We start from the raw sequence: 23,339 nt of genomic DNA, 5'->3' as shown, positions 1-23,339 counted from the left end.
GCAGTCTTATTCAAAATTATCAAAAACTGAGGGGGGGGTGCAAAAAACTGGAAATAACCCATTTGTGAATGGACAAACTATGGTACATCCACACAACAGAATACTCACCAATAAAAAAAAAAAAGAAAAAAAACCTCTTGGGGTGCCTGGGTGGCTCAGTCAGTCGGAAGTCCCACTCTTGATTTTAACTCAGCTCATGATCTCAGGGTTGTGAGAGCGAGCCCCATGTTGGGCTCTACTCTGGGCATCTAATCTGAAGCCTCCTTAAGATTCTCTCTCTCCCTCTGCCCTCCACCCCCTGCTAGCATGAGCTCTCTCTCATTCTTAAAAAAAATTTAAGAAAGGAACAAACCTCTTGATATATGCAGTATGGATGAATCTCAAACACATGCTAAGTAAGAGAAGTCAGACTCAAAAGCAAAAACTAGAAGAAGCAAAACTAGAGAGACAGAAAACAGATCAGTGGTGCCTTGAGTTAGGAATAGGAGGAAGGATGACTACAAACTGATACAGAAACTTTTGAGTAATGAACCCTTGATTGTGGTAGTGGTTACATGACAGTACAAATCTGTCAAAACACAGAGCTATAAAGAGGGTAAGTTTTATTGTATATAGGGATGCCTGGGTGGCTCTGCGGTTAGGCATTTGCCTTTAGCTCAAGGCATGATCTTGGGGTCCCAGGATCAAGTACCACATCGAGCTCCCTGTATGGGGCCTGCTTCTCCCTCTGCCTGTGTCTCTGCCTCTGTGACTCTCATGAATGGATAAATAAAATCTTAGAAAAAAAAAAGTTTTATTGTATATAAATTATATATATTTTTAAAGATTTTATTTATTCATGAAAGACACAGAGATAGAGACATAGGCAGAGGGAGAAGCAGGCTCTCCACGAGGAGCCTGATGCAGGACTCAATCCTAGGACCCAAGGATGACAACCTGAGACAAAGGCAGATACTCAACCACTGAGCCACCCAGGTGCCCCTATAAATTACATCTTAATTAAAAAATGTTGGGGTGCCTGGGTGGCTTAGTCAGTTAAGCACCCGACTTCAGCTCAAGTCATCATCTCAGGGTCCTAGGATCCAGCCTGTGTCAGGCTCCCCCCTCAGTGGGGAGTCTGCTTGTCCCTCTGCCCCTCCCCCTGCTTGTATTTTCTCTCAAATAAATAAAATCTTAAAAAAAAAAAAAAGTTTGAAATCCTAAGTGACCACCATGTGCCACAGGCCTTGAGTACAGACACTCTGGTTACAAACAGTAACTTCAGTGAGCTGGCTTTCACGGATGGGAATTACACATGCTCATGCACACATATCACCGAAAGTTCCTGGTAGATTTTTCAAAATGTTTGTGAGCGAAAGGGAAGGATCAAACTCAGATTCAAGTAGATACCAGCTAGGATACCATAAGTAGGGAGACATAGTCCTAAGCACTCAGCATAGATTTGGACAAGCAGATAAAGTAAAACTTAATGTAGTGGACGGAGTAAAAAGAATGGTAGCCAAGGAAAGGCATTACACCTGGACCCCATATTCTAAGTAGAGTAAAAATCACCTATACCTTTAATGAAACTAAACAGCAGCTAGTGGCTAACCCTTAATGAGGCTGTACCTAGCAACATACTAAGGATTCATAAGCAATTACCTCACTTCATCTTCTCAAAAGCTCTATGATGTATGTGGAATTTAAGAAACAAAACAAGGGCAGCCCCGGTGGCCCAGCAGTTTGGCACCGCCTTTGGCCCAAGATGTGATCCTGGAGACCTGGGATCGAGTCCCATATCAGGCTCCCTGCATGAAGCCTGCTTCTGTCTCTGTGTCTCTGCCTCTCTCTCTCTCTCATGAATAAATAAATAAATAAAACCTTTAAAACAAAAACAAAACGAAACAAGAGGCGCCTAGGTGGCTCAGTCAGTTGGGCGTCTGCCTTCAGCTCAGGTCATGATCCCAGAGTCCTGGGATAGAGCCCTGTGCTGGGCTCCTTGCTCAGCAGGATGTCTGCTTCTCCCTCAGCAACTCCCCCTGGCTCATGTTCTCTCTTACTCACTTTGTCTTTCAAAATAAATAAAGAATAATAGTTACCCATGTGCTAATTCAGTGTGGGCTTTGGGATTTGAATTTGAACTGTTATCAGCTCTGTGAACTTTGATAAGTTGCTAAACCTCTAGAACACCTCATGTAAGGATCTGTTTCTTGGTTTGTCTCTTTTTTCCCCTGGTTTCTCATTTGTTTTAAGATTTATTTATAGCCAAACATACCATACCATACATAAGGTTTTAAATTTAACTTGCTCCTACTAGCATTATTGTATGGTCATTGTTTAACTCTAAAACCTCAAATTCAGAAACTTACCCACTACAATAAAGTTTCCACACTTAGATACACACGCTGAAGATTCAATTCGATCTTCCAAAATCTGTTCCCATTTCACCTTCCCAGAGTAAAGGTCAAGTGCCATCATTCTATGAGAATGGGAGCCAATGTACACAGTTGCAGACGACTCATCAACAGCTGGGATTACAACTAGAGGTGAAGCATCCACACATTTGCCTGTGTCTGACCTCCACCTCACATGTAGCTCCATTTTCTTGGCTGCTGTCCCATATGTTCCCTCTTCAGAAACTTTTGCAGTACAGGATGGATCTTTTGACTTCCCAATAAGAGCTGGAGGATTTAAGCTTTTCATATTTTGAATATTAGTCTGTGAAATTAAATCAGAAGATTGGGCTGAAGAGCAAAGTCCTAACTTAGTTAAAAACTTACTGTTCAGTGACAAAATCTGACTCCCTCTGCTCACTGTAGTAAAAGCAGTTAGCTCATTGTTATAGTTTAAAGTCATGACAGATTTCTGATGTAAAGATTTTCCACTGGTTTCTTCTTGATAAATGTCGCTGAATTTTCTTTTTGTGGCACAATTCTTGCTAAATACCAGATCTTCATCTGGAAACACTGTTTGAAGGACATGATTGTAAATCTCTAAAATGGAACTGCTAAGAATAATTTCCAGAAGCCCAGGTACTGATGTGCCAACTAGTTTTTCAATCTCATTGAGGAGCCGTATGGACTTTAAGGAATCTCCACCACTATTTAAGAAGAGTGACTCGTCAGAAACCTTCAAAGGATCTTCGGAGAGATTCAGAATAGACTACAGATGAGAAAAGGGAGAAATATGGTGAAGTAAAGGTCTAAAACCAAAACAATTCAACAATTTATAGGTAATATATATAGCATAGTACTTACAATAATGATATGAACAAAAAACAAAATAAATATTTTTAATAATCAAAATTAAAGTTATTTTCTTTAAAGGGGTCTATTACTATGCTACCAATTTGTCATAAACTCACTCTAAAACTACAAGTTATATCTCCTTTTAGAGCACCTTTCCCTACCCATAAAATAGCGAGTAGAATTTTTAAAATATGATTTACTAATTATAAAGTCCACAAAATACCAATATCTGATATTTCTTTAAATGGGAACATATTTATCTTCATTTGCTTCACTAAATCAAAATTATATTCCAAGAATCTAACAATTAAGTGAATAAGACTTTTAACAAGATACCTTTATTTTCAGACCAAACTATACAATTACATTCTTTTCAGAACCCTTCAGAAAGCTACACATTTTATCTAAGAAAAACTATACTGACCTATGGTTGTAATATATACATATTTCAAAATAATTTTTTTAAATTGTTTGCTATACACACTTCTGTATATACAAACAGTCCCCGACTTACAATGATTTGACTTAGGTTGGTTTTTGTTTTAAGTAGGCTCCATGCCCAGCATGGAGCCCAATGCAGGGGCTTGAACTGATGACCCTGAGATTAAGACCTGAGCCTAAATCAAGAGTGGGATGCTTAACTGAGCCACTCAAGCACCCCTCCTTAAGACTTTTTAACATCACAATGGTATGAAAACAATACACATTCAGTGAAAACTGTACTTCAAATTCTGATGTTTTTCCAGTCAAGCAACATGCATTATATCAGGATGCTGGGCAGGAACAGCAAACCACAGCTCCCAGTCAGCCATGTGATCACAAGAGTAAACAACAGCCATGTGATCACAAGAGTAAACAACTGATACACTTTAATCATTCTGTACCCATACAACCATTCTGTTTTTCACTTTCAGTATAGTATTCAATAATTACTTGAGATATTCAACAATTTGTTATAAAATAGGCTTTGTGTCAGTGTTGGGCAACTCTCAGTCTGCCCAACACTGTAAGCTAATATAAGCATTCTGAGTACATTTAAGGTAGGCTAAACTAAGCTATTCTGTAGGTGTATTAAATGCATTTTGATTATGAAATTTTCAACTTACAATGGGTTTATCTGAATGCAACTCCATCATAAGTTGAGGAAGATCTCTATAAATAAATTCAATTAAGCAGAAACTTCGATGCTGCAAGGTCTTCAGGAATAATGACATAGCCTGTATACCACAGACTGTAGTATATAGCAAAATTTGGCCATTTTCTCAACTCTGATAAGCAATGCACTCCACTGACCCGTTAGGGAAAAGTTATGTCACGATGGGTCTTGTCTACCTGTGCATTTTATGTTTACTTCACTTCTAATAAATTTCTTTATGGGGAACTTAATCTTACAGTAGAGAACCTAATCCTTATTTTAATACAAATTGAATAAACAAAGGTATATTACTTAACATTTAGGCATCAATAACATTCTTGAAAACTTTATCAGCCTCATTAGGATGTTAACAGTCCCAAAAGATATAATATGACCTCTTTATAATAACAAATTTGTATCTTAAAAGTTGTACCTTCCACAAATACTGTAATTTTTCCCAAAGTTCCTCTTTTCCATTGAGTTTGCACTCAGGCTTCAAGTTTAAATATATCTTGTTTAACTCTGAAACATCAATTTTGCCTTAAAAGAGAAATAATTTTAAAATTTCAGCTTAACTCTATCTTCATCAGTTGTAAGAATACACTCATTTTTCAATGTAAAAGTTTGAAATCATATAGAATAGTTTGTGAAAGATAATCAATTCTAAATAAAGTAGTCCTATGCTACCAAGAACGTGGTGGGTAATAAGAAATGAAGAGCTAATGTTTATCTTAAAAAGTTAAATGGCCCTACTAATAACTGAGCAATTACTATATGTTGATGTAAATATGAAAGATGAAAAAAAAAAAAAGAAAGATGAAACTGGGAAGGCAATATGGTCATTAAGAACACACGTTTTGAAATCAAAAAGTCTTAGAATTTCAACTCTACCACTAATCAGCAATGTAATTTTGTGAAAATTACTTAACCTGTTTAAGCCTTAGTTTCCATAGCTATAAATGAGACTACTACTACCTACTCACAGGATTTTCTAGGGATAAAATGAGTTAGTTATACAAAGCATTGAACAGAGGGTCCACTACAAAATATCCTAATATTAGAGTAATAAGGAATTAAAAGGCCTTTAAACTAGTTATGAATGGAATTAATAATCATTTGGTACCAAAACATATCTGCTTAAAATGATTTTACCATGAGATGTAAATGGTAGAGAATCAATCAACACCAGTTCATCTGGGATTGCATGACTTGGAAGATGTTTCTGCAGTTCTTTAAAGATGTATTCCTTTACTAAGTCATTTTTGGACACCAAGAACAGAATTAATTTTTCCTGATTATACCATGTAACTGCACAAGACTCCACTTGCTGAAGTCCTTCAGCAACCTATGAGAGAGATCATCCCAATTTGTCAGAGGACCTTTTTTTTTTATTATTATTAAGTCTTTCTTAGCTTTATTAAGGTATAGTTGATATAAAAAAAATTACATACATTTCATGTACTATCTTGATGACTTTGGGACATATGCATACACTCATGATGCCATCACAACCAAGTACTAAACATATTCTCACATCAAAATAAATGAGTAATTCTTGTACAATATTAAAAAATATATATACAAAGTTTAAAAACTAAAGCAGGGACTCCTGGGTGGCTCCGCGGTTAAGCATCTGCCTTTGGCTGAGGGCGTGATCCTGGAGCCCCAAGACTGAGGCCCTCGTTGGGCTCCCTGCAGGGAGCTTGTTTTTCCCTCTGCCTGTGTCTCTGCCTCTGTGTCAGAGGATATTTAAAAGCAAACTTCCCAAATGCTCAAACTTCTAATGTCTGAAATCAACACAGTCAAATTAAATTGTAAAATAACTAGAGACTTAAAAAAAAAATTGATTGCTACTATTACTATTACCAGTACACTGGGTTCTTCATGTTTTTCAAAAATAATTGCTCCTTGAGCAAAGTAAACCATTATTTCCACAGTTCTCAAAATCCATTCTGTCACTTATTTAAAAAACAACTCTAGGGATGCCTGAGTGGCTGAGAGTTTGAGCATCTGCCTTTGGCTCAGGGCATGATCCTGGAGTCCCGGGATCGAGTCCCACATCATGCCTGCTTCTCCCTCTGCCTGTGACTCTCATGAATAAATAAGTAAATCTTTAAAAAACAAAAACCTCTTCATGCTGGGAATAAGGGGCACAGTGAATAACCCACATCTTTTATTGTAATGCATCATTAATGCAAAAAAATCTTAGGCTTAAACAATACTAATAGAGAATGCTGGCACAGAAAATTGGTGGTGGCTACCTCTAATACCTACATATGTTGGTAGAATACTTAATATTTAAATAGTTCTACCTGTTGCACAAGTTCAATGTTAAGACGTTTGCCATGTCGTTTTATTTGACTGTCCTTTCGTCCCAAGAAAAACATCTCTCCATCTTTCACCATCACCAAGTCTCCTGTGGCTCGCATTGTGCCAAGTGGTACTGTCATTTCATCATCAAGAAAACATACTCTATTTCTGCCACCTTCACAACAATAAACACCAACATTATAAAAAAATAAAACCATGGAAAATATATTAAAAACCATCAAATCAAGAACATCTTCAAAAGTTGTTACTAAGTTTCACATTTTGAATATTCATATTCATATTTAAATGTTACCTGATAAAATAAATACAATAACCTCAGTAAAATAGAGGAATAAAACAAAATTTCTAAAAACATGTTATGTAAAAAATTCTTAAGAATACTAATTAAAGAGAATTTTGGCTATAAGTACAAAATACATTTTCTAAATTCCTTTTTATATTCCTTAAGGGTATCAAATATTGTTATCTGAAATAATTACGGTAACATATTAAATGCTTCATGACTGTGAGAATGAGATTAAAAATTATCACTGAAAAAGAGTACTGGACTTAAGGCAAATTGATGAAAGAATAAAATTAACATCAGATTTTTCAAGGGAAAAAAAAAGGTTTGCCCAATCAGCAAATGTAAAACAACCTAAAAATACTTGGCCATGGCCTTCTTGAATTGTGAATCCATCAGTATCTCTGACTTCAACTACTGTTCCAAGCAGTGGAAATCCTAGGGGTACAGGCAATTCACATCTATGAAAACACAACCCAAACCACATTAAAATTTTTCATTTGAATAGAATATTTTCCAATGTATTTAAATCACATCATACCAAGTAAAGAAAAAAAAAGTTTTGGTTATATTGTAATTCAAAGACTGCCAAGAGGAAAAGGTTAGGTGGAAAAGTTATCCTAGGTTATTTATTCCTGTTTAGTCACTAAAAAGTTATAGCAGGATCTGCGGCACCAGTTATAAGAAAGGTTCTGGACCCTCAGCTTAAAATTCTAGATAAAATAGGGGGGCCTGGGTGGCTCAGTTGGTTAAGCAACTGATGCTTGGTTTTGGGTCATGATCTCAGGGTTGTGAGACTGGGCTCTGCACTGGGCATTGAACATGCTTAAGATTCTCTCCCAAGGTGCCTGGGTGGCTCACTTAATCATCTGCCTTCAGCTCAGGTCATGATCCCAGGGTCCTGAGATGGAGCCCAGCATTGGGCTCCCTGCTCAGGGGCAGGGGCCTGCTTCTCCCTCTCCCTCTGCCCCCCAACCCTCATGCTCTCTCTCTCAAAATCTTAAAAAAAAATTCTCTTACCCTTCCCCTGTGCCTTCCTTCTTGCTCTAAAAAAATAAAATTCTAGATAAAGTACTGTTTCTAAAATTACTACTGCAGTGCCTATCAAAAACATTATTAGTGTTAATGTTAAGATACTAGAAAAATAGTTTTTTTGTAGTCTGTTTAGCAATTGAAATCCTTACTTCAAAGTAGAATTAAGAAACTTCTCTGGAATCCTGTGAAAAGTTGCCCAACTTGATACCTCTGTGATACCATATACATTAAATATTTGTGTTTTATTGTCTACTCCTCTCCAGCTTTTGAGAACAGTCAATGATGGAAATGCTTCACCACCAAGGGCTAATACTCGAAGAGAAGTACTGGCTGATAAAACGGTTGACTTGATAAGCTGAGATCCAAATCTTCTAAGCAATGTTGGTGTTGCCTGTGAATACATTAAAGATACTTCCCTTCACCTCTTTAAAAAAGTAAATACTGTAATAATTAGTTCAATAATTAGACACCCACATGGAAATTAAGGCCATGTTTATCAAATTGTTAAGTAATTTTGGAAATCTACTGAGGCAGCATTACCTTCTTACTGTGGATATCAATTTTGCTTTAGCAAAAAAACTTAAAAATATTAGTTATGTTTCACTGGATAGTTTAGACGAAACAGTTTAAAGACAAAAAGGACAAAATAGATCAAATCCGTTCATATTTCCTTTCCCATTATCTCCATGTAGAAAAAAGTAAATAAAGGTGTAAACCTGTTCCTAACGATATGAAAAAAGATCTTTAGAAACAGCTCTGGTGGGAGTCCCTGGCTGGCTCAGAGGTTTAGCGCCTGCCTTCAAGCACAGGGTGTGATCCTGGAGACCCAGTATCAAGTCCCACGTCGGGCTCCCTGCAAGGAGCCTGCTTCTCCCTCTGCCTGTGTCTCTCTACCTCTCTCTTTCTCTCTGTGTCTCTCATGAATAAATAAATAAACCTTTTAAAAAAATAAATAAAAAAATAAAAACAGCTCTGGTGAAGTATATAATTGACATACAATAAACTGTACATATTTAAAGCATACAGTATAAATTGAGATACAGACCTATAGATAAAAATCAATGAAACTATCACCATACTCTAAATAATGAATATATTCTTCAGCCCTAAAATTACCTATTTCCCATCAACTGGACCTTTCCAGACAACCACTGATCTATTTCCTAATGATTAGCTGGCATTTTCCAGAATTTTATGAAAACAGAATCACACATTGTTTTTTTTATGTCAGTTTTTTTTTTTAAAGATTTTATTTATTTATTCATGGGGCGGGGGGCAGAGACACAGGCAGATGGAGAAGCAGGCTCCATGCAGGGAGGCCGATGTAGGACTCTATCCCGGGTCTCCTGGATCAGACCCTGGGCTGAAGGCAGTTCTAAACCGCTGACCTGGGCTGCCAACACATTCTGTTTTGACCTGACTTCTTTTACTCCATATAAATACTTTGTGACTCACCTAAGTTGTACTTATCAATTCCCTTTGTCCGTTTTGTCTCAGCTCAGGCTTATATATAACAAAATAGCACAGACAAGGTAGGTTACAAACAACAGAAATTTACTTCTAACAGTTCTGGGGCTTTAAGTCCAAGATCGGGATGCCAGCATGGCCGGGCTCTGGTAAAAGCCCTCTTTCAAGGTTAAAGACTGCCAACTTGGTAGTCTTTACACGGTTAGAAGGGGCTAGGGAACTCTGTTAGGTTCTCTTCCTAGAGCACTAAGCCCATTCATGAAAGCATTCCCAAGGGCCACATCTCCTAATACTATTACATTGTTCATTAGGATTTTAACAAATGAATGTGGCAGGGGCACAAACACTCAGACCACAGGACTCTATTGCTGAGTAGTAGTCCATTGTACAGATCAGGACTAAGGTTCACATTTCCATATAAAATTTAGGATCAATTGTCAATTTCTACCCAAAAAAAGTCTACTAGGATTTTGATAGGAACTGTGTTTAAATTATAGATCTTGACAATATGAAGACTTCAATCCATAAACATGAAATGTCTGAGGGGTGCTTGGATGGCTCAGTCGGTTGAGGGTCTGCCTTTGGCAGGTCATGGTCTCGGGGTCCTGGGACGGAGCCCCTCATCAGGCTATCTGGCTCAGCAGGGAATCTGCTTCTCCTTCCCACTCCACTCCTGCCCCCAGCTTGCTCTCTCTCCTGCTCAAATAAAATATTTTAAAACATGAAATTCTTTTTATTGAGCTCTTTAACTTCTATCAGTAATGTGTTGGGTGGTTTTTTTTTTCTTATTGCACTGCCTAGAACGAGAGTAATAATGAAGAGAAGTGACAAAAGCAAACATCCTTGTCTTGTTTCCAATTTAAGGGCGAAAGCATGCAGTCTTTCGCCAAATAGGATGTTATAGTTTTTTGTAGATGCCCTTCATATTGGGGAAGTTCTTCTATTCCTACTTAAGGATTTTTTTCCATCATCACAAGTGTTGGATTTTGCCAATACTTCTGCATCTGTTGAGATAATATATGTTACATAGATAATGGACAGGCAGAAAGCATAATTATCAGTGGATTTTTGGATGTTAAACCAAATGTGCATTCCTGGGATAAATGCTAATTGGTCACATTTTAAATTTACGGTAACTTGTTTGGTGGTTAAGAATATGATCTACCCTAGAAAATGGTCAATGTGGGATGCCTGTGGGTGGCTCAGTGGTTGAGCATCTGCCTTTGGCTCAGGTTGTGATCCTGGAGACCCAGGATCGAGTCCCACCATCGGGCTCCCTGCATGGAGCCTGCTTCTCCCTCTGCCTGCATCTCTGCCTCTCTCTCTTGTGCTCTCATGAATAAATAAGTAAAATCTTTAAAAAAAAAATGTTCAATGTGCTTGCAAAGAATATGTATTCTGCATTTATTGGATGCTGTGTTCTAAAAACAGAATTTGGCTGATAATGTTGTTCAAGTGTTCTATAGTATATGTTCTGATTTCTGTCTAGCTTTTCATTCAATTGTTAAAAGTAGGGTATTAAAATTTCAAACTATTGGGTTGCCTAATTCTCATTTCAGTCCTGTCCATTTTTGCTTCATGTATCTGCAGCCTCTATTTTTAGGTGGATATGCATTTATAATCATTACATCTTCTTGATAACACAATGTACTCCTTGATATCCTGACCATATCACTATGAAATCTTCTTGTTGCTTGTTAGCTTGTTTCTTTGTTACTAACTAGCCTGGATTAAATCTATAAATCTGTCTTCCTAGTGATGTGTGCCACTAATATCATTGCTCAGTTGTTCTTTTTAAAAAGTTGTTTTTTTTTTTTTAAATCATTTGAGAGACAGTAGGATCCAGGGGGTGGGAGGTAGAAAGAGAGGGAGAAGCAGACTCCCCACTGAGCAGGAAGCCCAATGCAGGGCTTGATTCCAGGACCCAAAGATCATGACCTGAGCTGAAGACAGATCTTAACCATCTGACCCACCCAGGTGATCCTTAATAATGAAAACAAGAATATATATTTAAGGGACACCTGGGTGGCTCAGCAGTTAAGTGTCTGCCTTCGGCTCAGGGCATGATCCTGGAGTGCCAGGATCAAGTCCCACATCAGGCTCCCTCCATGGAGCCTGCTTCTCCCTCTGCCTGTGTCTCTGCCTCTCTCATGCCTCTCTCTCTTTTATTTTTAAAATAAAATCTTAAAATATATATTACATATATTTTTTTAAAATCTTAAAATATATATTATATATGTATATATATAATATGTATATATTTATATACAGATATACATGTATACACACACACACACACACACACACACATATATATATAAGTCTTACTTCCTACGGGTCACCATGTGTCTGTCTGCTTAGCTCAGCAGTCAAGCAACAACTGCACTGTCCACAGAGATGGATTATATGTACAGATAGATGAGCTCAAAGTTTAGACCATTTTCAAGCCTAATGCAGCTTTTGTTTTCCATGGGTCCTTCTGGGTCTCTAGGGCACATGCACATAGGCTCAAGGTCAGCCAGGAATCTACTTGGGCTCTCTAATCTGATCACAAGTGCAGCCTTAGCCAGAATGTGCTATCCCTATCACCAACAACCTCAAACCAGAAGAGTTTTCAGCCCTTCGTGCTGGCCCACTTCAACATTTCCACAGACAAGTTTTTGAGCATGGACATAACCAGCACTCCAAACTGAATAAATGCCCTGAAACAGGCCTTGACAGAAAAGTCTGTTTTGACTGAGCTGGGGAAGCAGGGAGAGCAGCTAGGATGCCACACATTCCATGTTTATGCAAAACTCAACAATTTTAAAGACACACACTTTTCAGGTAGTTGTATGCCTTTGACTGATTTCCAAAGTGTTAACGTAGTTGCTTTTGTCAATTTTGTCCAGCTTTATAGTTGCTCCTCAGGGAGAGGCTCTGCCAATCTCTTATTTGATCATAGAAAATTTCCACATGAATCAAGACTTTTAAATGGTTTCTTTCAATAAAAGCTAGAAGCAGCCCTAATGGACAACTTGAATTTTAATTCAAAAAGATGATTTAAAGTCTTGGTTTGCCAAAAATATTTAAATAGGATAACCCCACATCCCAGTACAAACTTATTATTCCAGATTCCTGCTAGCAATTTAGTACCTCCATTCACTCTCAAGATTCTTGGTTTTTGGTAATAAATTATAATGGCCACCTTATTTACCAGGCATTCTAAATCCAGTTAACTGTTCCATCAAGTTTTATCATGAGGAAACTCTTGCCAAAAATGAGATGTTCTGGGGTGCCTCAGTTGATTAGGCACCTGACTCCTCGTTTCAACTCAGGTTGTGATCTCAGGGTCCTGAGAGAGAGCCCTACATTGAGCTCAGCACTCAGCACACAGTTTGCTTGTTCCTCTCCCTCTTGTTCCTCCTCCTGCGTGCACATGTGCATACTCTTTTTCTCATAAATAAATAAGATCTTAAAAAAAATGTTCTGGCCTAATTTCTGGTGCTAAAGATAATCTCAACTTTGAACTCTACATATAAATGCATAGCTATGAACATTCATCAAGATAAGGCATGGTAACACTTCAGATACTCATAAACTGAAATGACAAAATTTAGTGGCAGAATGTTAGTATACTTTGTTACCAAATCATCCTAGTCATAGAAAAAAGAACTCAGTAAATTAACAGAAAAAACATGGAATGTTAAGGTTCCTTCTAAAATTTCTAAGGAAAAATTCATATAAAAATGAAACACTATTATGGTGACATTTTGTAGCTAGAAACCTGAAATTTTGCTCTAATTAAATGGTTTCACTTTCAAAGGGCATCAAGTTTAATATAAAGTTGTCACCCAGAATATTGGGGAAAAAAAAAAACCAAAAAAACAAAACTCAAATGCATTTTAGGTTTCTAAAAAGCTAAAAAGTAGACTTTTCTTTCTGAAAGGTCCTTATTCCTGAAATAAAGTATAGGCTTTAACTTCCTCAAAAGCTCAGTGCACTTCATTTTGGGGCTTTTCTCCTCCACAGTAAATCAAGATGTTCTATTTTTTTGTAATTTTTAAAACTTCAGTAAAGCATGTATTCTCTTTTAAGCTTTTAAGATCCTTGCTTAATGTCCAATTGGGTTTTTAGGTAAGTTTATTTTTTGTGAATATAATCTATACAGGAAGCTCTTTCTTAAAGTATAATATATAATACATAGGCAAAAAGGCAAAAATTCTTGATGACTTACATATCACTTGATAAGAAATTTGACTTTGGAAGGAAAAGATGAACCCTAACAACAAATGTTTCATTATGAGACGTAAAAAAACCTAATTTTCTAGACAGAATTAACGGATTTTTTTTCATTCTCAAGCAAATTAAGTGATATCAGGAAACAACCTTTAATAATCTAACTAGATTATCATTAATCCATTGGGGGAAAAAATACAGGAATACAAAATATTCTTTAAAACATTTAAAATATTAAATAAAAGACAAAGCATTTCATTTGCCCTGAAATGTACCTGCAAAATAGTTACTCTGTGATGGGAAAAGAGAACAGCAGCTAATTTTGATGGAAGCATTTTGACAGATGTTGGTACAATTAGCAGACAGGCACCGCTTGATAGAGCAACAAATATTTCCACAACGGAAGGATCAAAGGTCAGAGGTGAAGCCAGAAACAAAACATCTTCCTGTGTGATCTCGAAAAGTACCCTAAAACAAAACAGAATGCAGTTATAAGAAACGTCTAACATTTGGTAATCACATATCCTAAAAAATTATTTATGACCATAAGTTTAGTTTCTAGATGTTGGCCAGATTTTTACTGTTTCTCGTAGGTTAACAAAAATGGTACTCCTAGTTCTAGAACTCTTCTTTATGAATAGAAGGATTAAAGGCCATTTAAAGCAGGGTGCCTGGGTGGCTCAGTCCCTTAAGCATCTACTTCAACTCAGGTCATGATCCCAGGGTCCTGGCATCGAGTCCCCCCACATCGGGCTCCCTGCTCAGTGGGGAGCCTGCTTTTCCCTCTGCCTGCCACTTCCCTTGCTTGTGCTCCCTCTGTCAAATATTTTTTTTAAAAAAGCCATTTAAAGCAATATCCACTTCTTACTGTGATATATTTTATCATCTGTGATGGCTTTCTGATGAGTAAGTGTGGCTGGATTGAACCAGAGTCCCCAGAATTTCTAGTATGTTTTCCATCAGGGTAGAAAACAAGGGACACACTCTCTCAAGAGCTGAAGGACAAAAGGGAAGCAGCTGCCATTTAGCAGAACACACATCTCTCTGTTATTCCAACCATTAACCTAGGTGCTGCTATGAAGGGATTTTGTAGACAGAGTCTCTAATTAGGGGACTTTAATCAAAAGGGAGATTATCCTGGAATACTGGAGATTACTCAACTGGAAGGACTTTTAAAGAATGTTTAGGCATTCTCTGAAAAAGAGACTCATCCCTTCCCCCTAGATCTTCTTTCCTGACTTGCCTGTGAACAAGCACATGCCTATGGGGTTCCGGCCTCCTCATGATCATCTCTTAGTATTTACTCCATAGACGTCAGTGTTGCTTAGCCAGCACCCACAAACATAAGTGAGTCCTCATATATCCTCCTGGTTCTGCTTTACTGGTAGAATCTTGATTTATTCTACCCTAATATTTAATGATGCTTAGTAGAGACCTCTGATTTCCTTGTCCCACTATTTGGCATTTTCTCTCAACAGCTGAACAAAATGCTGAATATATGTAGTTAGGATATTACCGAGTATTAGTCAGTGTTAAACCTGCAGAATTCCTCATTTTGAACACAAAAAACCCACTCTATCTAAAAAGCAGGGATTATCTTAACTTCAAAAGATCTTCAAGTATAATATTGTGGTACCAACTAAGAAGCCCAGAGTTGGTATGAAGACTACTTTAAGCTGAGGACATTTTGGATTTAACAGATGTGGAAAGAAGCCTTCTTAGAGCTTCCTTTATATGACTAATTGTAAAAACTTCTGGAAAATTAAATTGCCATAAATTCCTTCTTCAGAGTGACTTTTATTCCCAGGACGGAAACCAAGAATGAACCTACTATAAATCCCCTCTGCGAGTGACTTTTATGGCCCTGAAAGTAAACCAAAAAGGGATTGTAAATAGATTTCAATAAATTCAAGCACTACCAGCAATCAAGAAATTCCTATTCTTTGGGACACCTGGATGGCTCCCAGGTCGTGATCCTGGGGTCCTGGAATAGAGTCTTGCATCTGATTCCCCACGGGGAGCCTGCTTCTCCCTCTGCCCATGTTTCTGTCTCTGTAGGTCTCTCCTGAATAAATAAAATCTAAAAAGAGAAAAAAAAATCCTATACTTTAAATTAGCCCTTTACCCCTCACTGGGTAGATACTTGCTCCTACTTACACATAATTCCTGCCTCTGTCAGCCCAGAGCCTCTCCCACCTCCACCATATTCCAAATCTACTCCACTCTCTTCAAGTTCCCTGCATCTCTATCCCCACCTCACCTCTCAAACTCTTAACGTATGACTTTGCCTTCTCCATAGGAAAGTCATAATTCATCTTAAATAGATTTAATTATCTTAAATCTAGCTTCATCATGCTAGATTTAAGATAATCAAAAAAATAAGATAATCATAAAGAGTGTAAAATACCTCACTAATTATCATATTGATTTCATATTGATATTTTAGAGATATTGAATTAAGATATTGTTAAATTCTCTCTAATCTCTTTGTACTTTTTTTTGAGAGAGAGAGAGCAGAGGGACAGAGGGAGAGGGAGAGAAAGAATCTTAAGGAGGCTCCAACGACCAGCACAGAGCCTGACAGAGAGTTCGATCTCACGACCCTGAGAGCATGACCTGAACTGAAATCAAGAGTTGGATGCTTAACTGACCCATTTCTTTGTACTTTTAAAATGTGGTTGTTAGCAAGTTTTAATTATATAAAACTTAAAATGACGTAAAAATACGTATTTGTCTAAGTTTCTATATTTGTTTCTGTTTCCTCTTGATCTCCTAAAACTACTCTCCTTTGGTTCCCTTTCTGTTTCCTTCTTTCCTCTCAAATGAGAGTCGACTACATAGAGATTCCTCATCTGCCAATGAGCAAACCAAACTTTACAATACTATAGGAATGAACTTAATGAAATGCAAACCTTTTTACATATACTGGATTTAAGTGCAAAATTCTTCAACAGGGCATACCAGACTCCTGCCCTCTCAGGTCACATGGCTCCTGCCTTCCCACTCCTTCCTCAGCTCTCATATACTCTAGAAACCCAAACTCCTTTCTTCCAGATCTCTGCTGTACCTCTGCCAGGTATATACTTTCTTCTTCTTAATAATTAAGAAACAAAGCTTCAACCATATTATTTGTTTGCTCACTGTTTGGCTCCAGGTCTGGATAAGAGAAATGAAGTCCAAACTAGCAAAGAACTAAAGTTCAGATATAGCCACAACAAAAGACCTAATTACTATGACTATCAATTTAGGAACAAAGGTTTTAAAACCCAGAAGCATCCAGGTGGTTCAGTCAGTTAAAGCATCTGACTCTTAATTTTGGCTCAGGTCACCATCTCAGTGTCTTGAAATTGAGCCCCGCATCAGGCTCCACACTTAGCAGAGTTGGCTTGAGATTATCTCTCTCTCCTTCCTGCTTGTGTGCACACACATTCTCTCTCAACTAAGTCAATCTTAAAAAAAAAAGTTATAAAGAGATTAAAATTTTTCCCTTGGGGTACCTGGCTGGCTCAATTGGTACAGCATGCAACTCTTAATCTTGGGGTGGTGAGATCAAGCCCCATGTTAGGGATAGAGTTTACTTAAAGAAAATTTTTTTCCCCTTTAAAATACAAATTTTGAAGAAGGATTTGAAGGACAAAACTCACCGAAAATGTTGGATGTTTGGCACTATACATGCATGAGGGACTCTGACAATCTTAGGTATCCCTGTAGTGCCTGATGTATGGAGAACATATGCCAAGCAATGCTTTTGCCTCACATCCATACGCTCTTCTGTCTTTTCTGCATTGCTGTTCTCAGAATTTGTGCTGTTTGTCATTTTCTCTTTTTCATAATTCTGTTTTCTGTCATTTAGCATCAAGCTCACTTCAGCATTTTTCCAGTGAAGTCTGAAGAGTACTAGGTCATTATATTCCTTAGGTGTATCATAATTCAATAATGTTTCATAGGAAGATTTGAATTTCTGTTACACAGGGAACAAAGTTCACGATATTAATATGTTAAAAACTTTTTTTTTTTTTTTTACACAGAAGTAATACAAAATATTCATTTACTTCTTCAATACGGTTTTGAGTACTTCTATATAACTAGAGATTAAAAAACTAAATCAGAGGGACGCCTGGATGGCTCAGCAGTTGAGCGTCTGCCTTCAGCTAGGGCAGGATCCTAGGTCTGAGGATTGAGTTGAGTCTGGCACCAGGCTCCCTGCAAGGAGCTTGCTTCTCCCTCTGTCTATGTTTCTGCTTCCTCTGTGTATCTCTCATGAATAAATATTTTAAAAATAAATAAATAAATTAGAAACCTGCAAGAATACAGTGCTATCCTTACTTTCAAGGTCACCTTCAAAATAAAAAAAAGACATAAAAACAACTGCAGGGCAATGTGATAATTGTGACAGTGAATATGTTTCAAACGTTAATGGGAACAGAGGAGACTGAATTTACCTCTGCCTGGAAGGTCTGAGATTGCTACATCACATGTAATATTTGCATTATAAGTAGCTTTTGTCCAAATAAAGGAGTGCTTTATTAGGCAAATAGCTAATGCAGAGTATATGATAGTGAGAAAGCCAGTGTTATGGAGAATGTTAGGCATTCCAATAAGTTGAAGAACTGGGGGAGAGGGGGCAGCCCCGGTGGTCGGTTTGGCACCGCCTACAGCCCGGGGTGTGATCCTGGAGACCGGGGATCGAGTCCCACATCAGGCTCCTTGCATGGAACCTGCTTCTCCCTCTGCCTGTGTCTCTGCGCCTCTCTCTCTCTCTGGGTCTCTCATGAATGAATAAATAAATAAATAAATAAATAAATAAATAAATAAATAAATAAATCTTAAAAAAAAAAAAAAAAGAACTGGGGGAGAGGGAGAAAGTAAGTAGTGTTGTTAATAGGAGAGGAGACACTATCCTTAATAACTCTGTATACTCAATACTAAGGGGTATAGGGCAGCCGGCGTGGCTCAGCAGTTTAGCGCTGCCTTCAGCCCAGGGCCTGATCCTGGAGACCCGGGATTGAGTCCCACGTCAGGCTCCCTGCATGAAGCTTGCTTCTCCCTCTGCCTGTGTCTCTGCCTCTTTCTCTCTCTCTCTCTCATATGAATAAATAAATAAAATCTTAAAAAAAAAATACTAAGGGGTTTACAACTTAACCTAAACAATAAGATCCAGTTGAAGGTGGCAATAGCATAGGTAGACTTTACTCCATCAAGGATAGACTGATAAGACTTTTGATAAGTGAGGGTCTTCTAACGAACCTTTTGCAACAAGTGAGATAGGCTATGTAGGCCCGAACTAGTCTGCTGCAACAAGAGTGGACAAAAAGAGCCTAAGAGCAAGAATCAATAGGACTGCAGAACTTTCTGGATACAGAGGGAGCCTAAGAAGATTGCTGAGTTTCTGGCTCAGTTATTTGGTAGATGGAGACAAATTAATACAGATTTACTTTAGATAAAAAGATGCTAAATTCAATTTTTACATGCTTACAAGTAGGTTCCCTTGAATGTACCTTTTCAGGTTGATAAAGAAATTTAATGAAACATAACATTTCACATTAATTACTATAAGTGAGATGAGTAAGAGAAAAATAAGAGGAGAGAAATGAGAAAAAGGTCACAACACAGGAGCCTATATTGTTTTTGTTCGTTATGTGTATATTAAGGGTCCGGTATGGTGTCTTATAATATTAAAAACAAAAAACAAAAAACTGAGGACCTATATAATATATATTTTTAAGACTTAGTTCAAAACCATCTTTTCCTATTAAAATTTTCTCATCTCGGGCAGTCCCAGTGGCACAGCGGTCTGGCACCGCCTGCGGCCTGGGGTGTGATCCTGGAAACCCAGGATCAAGTCCCATATCGGGCTCCCTGCATGGAGCCTGCTTCTCCCTCTGTCTGTGTCTCTGCCTCTCTCTCTCTCTGTCTATGAATAAATAAATTTAAAAAATTTTTTTCTCATCTCTACTATGTTACATTTACTTCCCTTAGCACAATATCACACTATGTAGAATTTACAGATTCAGGATTATGGTCCTTTTCTCTCTAACCACAGCTGACCCTTGAACAACACAAGGGTTATTAAAGGCACCAACCCTGGGGATCCCTGGGTGGCGCAGCGGTTTGGCACCTGCCTTTGGCCCAGGGCGCGATCCTGGAGACCCGGGATCGAATCCCACGTCGGGCTCCCGGTGCATGGAGCCTGCTTCTCCCTCTGCCTGTGTCTCTGCCTCTCTCTCTATCTCTGACTATCATAAATAAATAAAAATTAAAAAAAAAAAAAAAGGCACCAACCCTAAAATCCATGAATAACTCTTGATGCCCCCAAAACTTTACTAATAGCATACAGCTGACCAGAAACCTTACTGAGGACATAAAGTCAATTAATCTATACTTTGAATGTTACAAGTATTATATTTGATATTCATATTCTAACATAAGCTAGACAAATTAAATGTTAAGAAAACTGTAAGGAAGATTCCCTAACCTGGGAAATGAAAGAGATATCCAAGTTCAGAAAGCACAAAGAGTTCTAAACAAGGTAAACCCACGGAGGTCCACACCATAACACACTGAAATGTAAATGTTTGCAGCAGCTAAACAACATGCTAGTGAACAACCAATGGGTCAACAAAGATATCAAAGAAGAAATAAAAATAAAAAAATACATGGAGGGACGCCTGGGTGGCTCAGCAGTTGAGCGTCTGCCTTTGGCCCGGGGCGTGATCTTGGAGTCCTGGGATGGAGTCCCACATCGGGCTCCCTGCATGGAGCCTGCTTCTCCCTCTGCTTGTGTCTCTGCCTCTCTCTCTCTGTCTCTCATGAATAAATAAATAAAATATTAAAAAAAAAAATACATGGAGACAAATGAAAACAACAGTCTAAAACCTTTAAGATGCACCAAAATCAGTTCTGAGAGAATTTATAGTGATGCTGGATTACCTCAAGAAACAAGAAAAAAATCAAACAATCTAATCTTACACCTAAAGGAACTAGAAAAGGAACAAAGCAAGCCCAAGGTTAACGGAAGGAAATAAAGATCAAAACAGAAACAAATGAAACAGACTAAAAAGATCCATGAATAGAAAAGATCCATGAAACCAAGAGACAGTTTTTGAAAAGACAAAAGTGATAAATCTTTAGCCAGACTCACAAAAACAAACAAAAACCTGAATAAACACTAAATGCAAAAAAAATTTTTTTTAAAGACCCTACAAAAAAAACTGCTGGACAACATCCCTGATGAACATGGATACAAAAATCCTCAAGATACTAGCAAATCTCATTCAACAATACATTAAAAGGATCATTCACCATAATCAAATGTGATTTATTCCAAGGACACAAGAATGGTCCAATATTCACAAATCAATGTAATAAACCACATTAACAAACTGGATAAAAATCACATCCTTTTGAGACGCCTGGGTGGCTCAGCAGTTAAGCACCTACCTTCAGCTCAGGGCATGATCCTGGAGCCCCGGGATTGAATCCCACATCGGGCTTCCTGCATGGAGCCTGCTTCTCCCTCTGTCTATGTCTCTGCCTCTCTCTTTCTGTGTCTCTCATGAATAAATTTAAAAAAAAAATTTTATTTGCATCCTCTCAATAGATGCAGAAAAAGCATTTGACAAAATTCAACATCGTTCATGATAAAAACTCCCAGGGACACCTGGGTGGCTCAGCAGTTGAGCATCCTGTCTTTGGCTCAGGGCATGATTCCTGCGTTCCTGGGATCGAGTCCTACATTGGGCTCCCTGCAGGGAGCCTGCTTCTCCCTCTCCCTCTGCCTCTGTCTCTCTCATGAATAAATAAAATCTTTAAAACGAACCAAAAAAAGCCTCCCAAAGAGAGGGAGCATGCCTCAACATAAATAAAGGCCATACTCAATGGTGAAAAACAGATTTTCCTCCAAGATCAGGAACAAGACAAGGATACCCACTCACTTTTATTTAACATGGTATTGAAAGTCCTAGCCACAGCAATAAGAGGGGAAAGAAAAAAGACATCTAAACTGGTAAGAAAAAAATTAAATTGTTACTATTTACAGATGACATGATACTAATAGAAAACCCTAAAGACTTCATCAAAAAACTAAGTAATAAATGAATTCAGTAAAGTTGCAGAATACAAAATTAACATACAGAAACTTGTTGCATACCTATATACTAACAAAGAAGTAGCAGAATAAAGAAATAATCCCATTTACAATTATATCAATAATAAAATACCTATTAATAAATTTAAGGTGGTAAAAACTGTACTAAAAAACTAAGACACTGATGAAAGAAAGTGAAGATAACATAAATGAAAAGTATTTCATGGTCAATGATTGGAAGAATATTGTTAAAACATCCATATCATGCAAAGAAATCTACAGATTCAAAGCAATCCCTTTGCACTGATTGCAATGACTTAAAATACCATTTTTTTCCTGATCTAGAACAAAGAATCCTAAAATTTGTATAGAACCATAAAAGACCCCAAATAGCCAAAGCAATCTTAGGAAAGAAGAAAGCTAGAGGTATCACAATGCCAGTTTCAAAATACACTACAAAGCTTTAGTAATCAAACAGTATGGTTTTGGCACAAAAACAGACAACAGATCAACAGAACAGAGTCCAGAAAGAAACACATGCTTACATGGTCAATTAATCTACAACACAACAGGCAAGAATAAGCAATTAGGAAAAGAGTCTCTTCAATAAATGGTGCTGGGAAAGCTGGACAGCTAAATTCAAAAGAATAAAACTGGGCCACTCTCTAACACCACACACAAATATAAACCCAATGTGGACTAAAGACCTAATAAATGTGAGATCTGACACCATTAAACTCTTAGAAAAAAACACAGAACATAATCACCTTGATATCATCCTAGCACATTTTGCTAGATACATCTCCTCAAGCAAGAAAAACAAAAGCAAACAAATTACTGGGACACCAGCAAAATAAAAAAGACTTTGCACAGAGAAGTAAACCATCAACAAAACAAAAGGGCAACCTACTAAATGGGAGAAGATGATATATCTGATAAGGGGTTAATATCCAAAATATATGAAGAACTTATCCAATTCAACACACACAAAAATAAACAGAAACCAAAACGAATAATCCAATTAAAATATAGGCAGAGGAACTGAATAGACATTTCCAAAGCTGACTTACAAATGGTGAACAGACATGTGAAAGATGCTCAACATCAGTAATCATCAGGGAAATGCAAATCAAAACCACAATGAGCTATCACTTCACATCTGTCAGAATGTTTAGAATTAAAAAGACAAGAAATAGAGAGATGCCTGGGTGGCTCAGCAGTTGAGCGTCTGTCTTTTGCTCAGGGAGTGATTCCGGGGTCCAGGATCAAGTCCCGCATTGGGCTCCTTGCAGGGAGCCTGCTTCTCCTTCTGCTTCTCTCTGTGTCTCTCATGAATAAATAAATAAAATCTTAAAAAAAAAAATTTTTTTTAAAGAAATAGGCATTGGTGAGGATGTAGAGGAAAAAAGGAACCCTCACACAATGTTGGCAAAAATGTAAACTGGTGCAGTCACTTTGGCAAACGGTATGGAGGTTCCTCAAAAATGCCACAGGACCCAGTAATTCCACTACTGGGTTTTTATTTTATTTTATTTTATTATTTTATTTTATTTTATT

The 23,339-nt window shown here is 37.6% G+C and overlaps 1 protein-coding gene across 11 annotated transcripts in view; it reads right to left on the bottom strand.

Moving 5' to 3' along the window:
- AASDH (aminoadipate-semialdehyde dehydrogenase) overlaps positions 1-23,339 on the bottom strand; it is a 35,105-nt gene that overhangs the window by 6,000 nt on the left and 5,766 nt on the right. For 6 of the 11 annotated variants that reach the window (XM_072748933.1, XM_026003570.2, XM_072748934.1 and 3 more), the window contains 8 exons: positions 17,341-17,657; positions 13,972-14,164; positions 8,161-8,402; positions 7,331-7,437; positions 6,675-6,847; positions 5,515-5,707; positions 4,796-4,902; positions 2,349-3,141 (listed from right to left, as the gene is read on the bottom strand). In XM_072748933.1, the coding sequence (XP_072605034.1) occupies positions 2,349-3,141; positions 4,796-4,902; positions 5,515-5,707; positions 6,675-6,847; positions 7,331-7,437; positions 8,161-8,402; positions 13,972-14,164; positions 17,341-17,657 (2,125 nt within the window). Of the gene's footprint in view, positions 1-2,348; positions 3,142-4,795; positions 4,903-5,514; positions 5,708-6,674; positions 6,848-7,330; positions 7,438-8,160; positions 8,403-13,971; positions 14,165-15,615; positions 15,777-17,340; positions 17,658-23,339 lie in introns of those variants that run through there. The other 5 variants (XM_072748937.1, XM_072748938.1, XM_072748940.1 and 2 more) reach the window with 2 other exon arrangements.

Source organism: Vulpes vulpes, chromosome 2 (genome assembly GCF_048418805.1).
Source record: "Vulpes vulpes isolate BD-2025 chromosome 2, VulVul3, whole genome shotgun sequence".
Classification (NCBI taxonomy): Eukaryota; Metazoa; Chordata; class Mammalia; order Carnivora; family Canidae; genus Vulpes; species Vulpes vulpes.
Note: the sequence above shows the minus strand (reverse complement) of the source record. Positions and strands in the feature narration are given on the sequence as shown.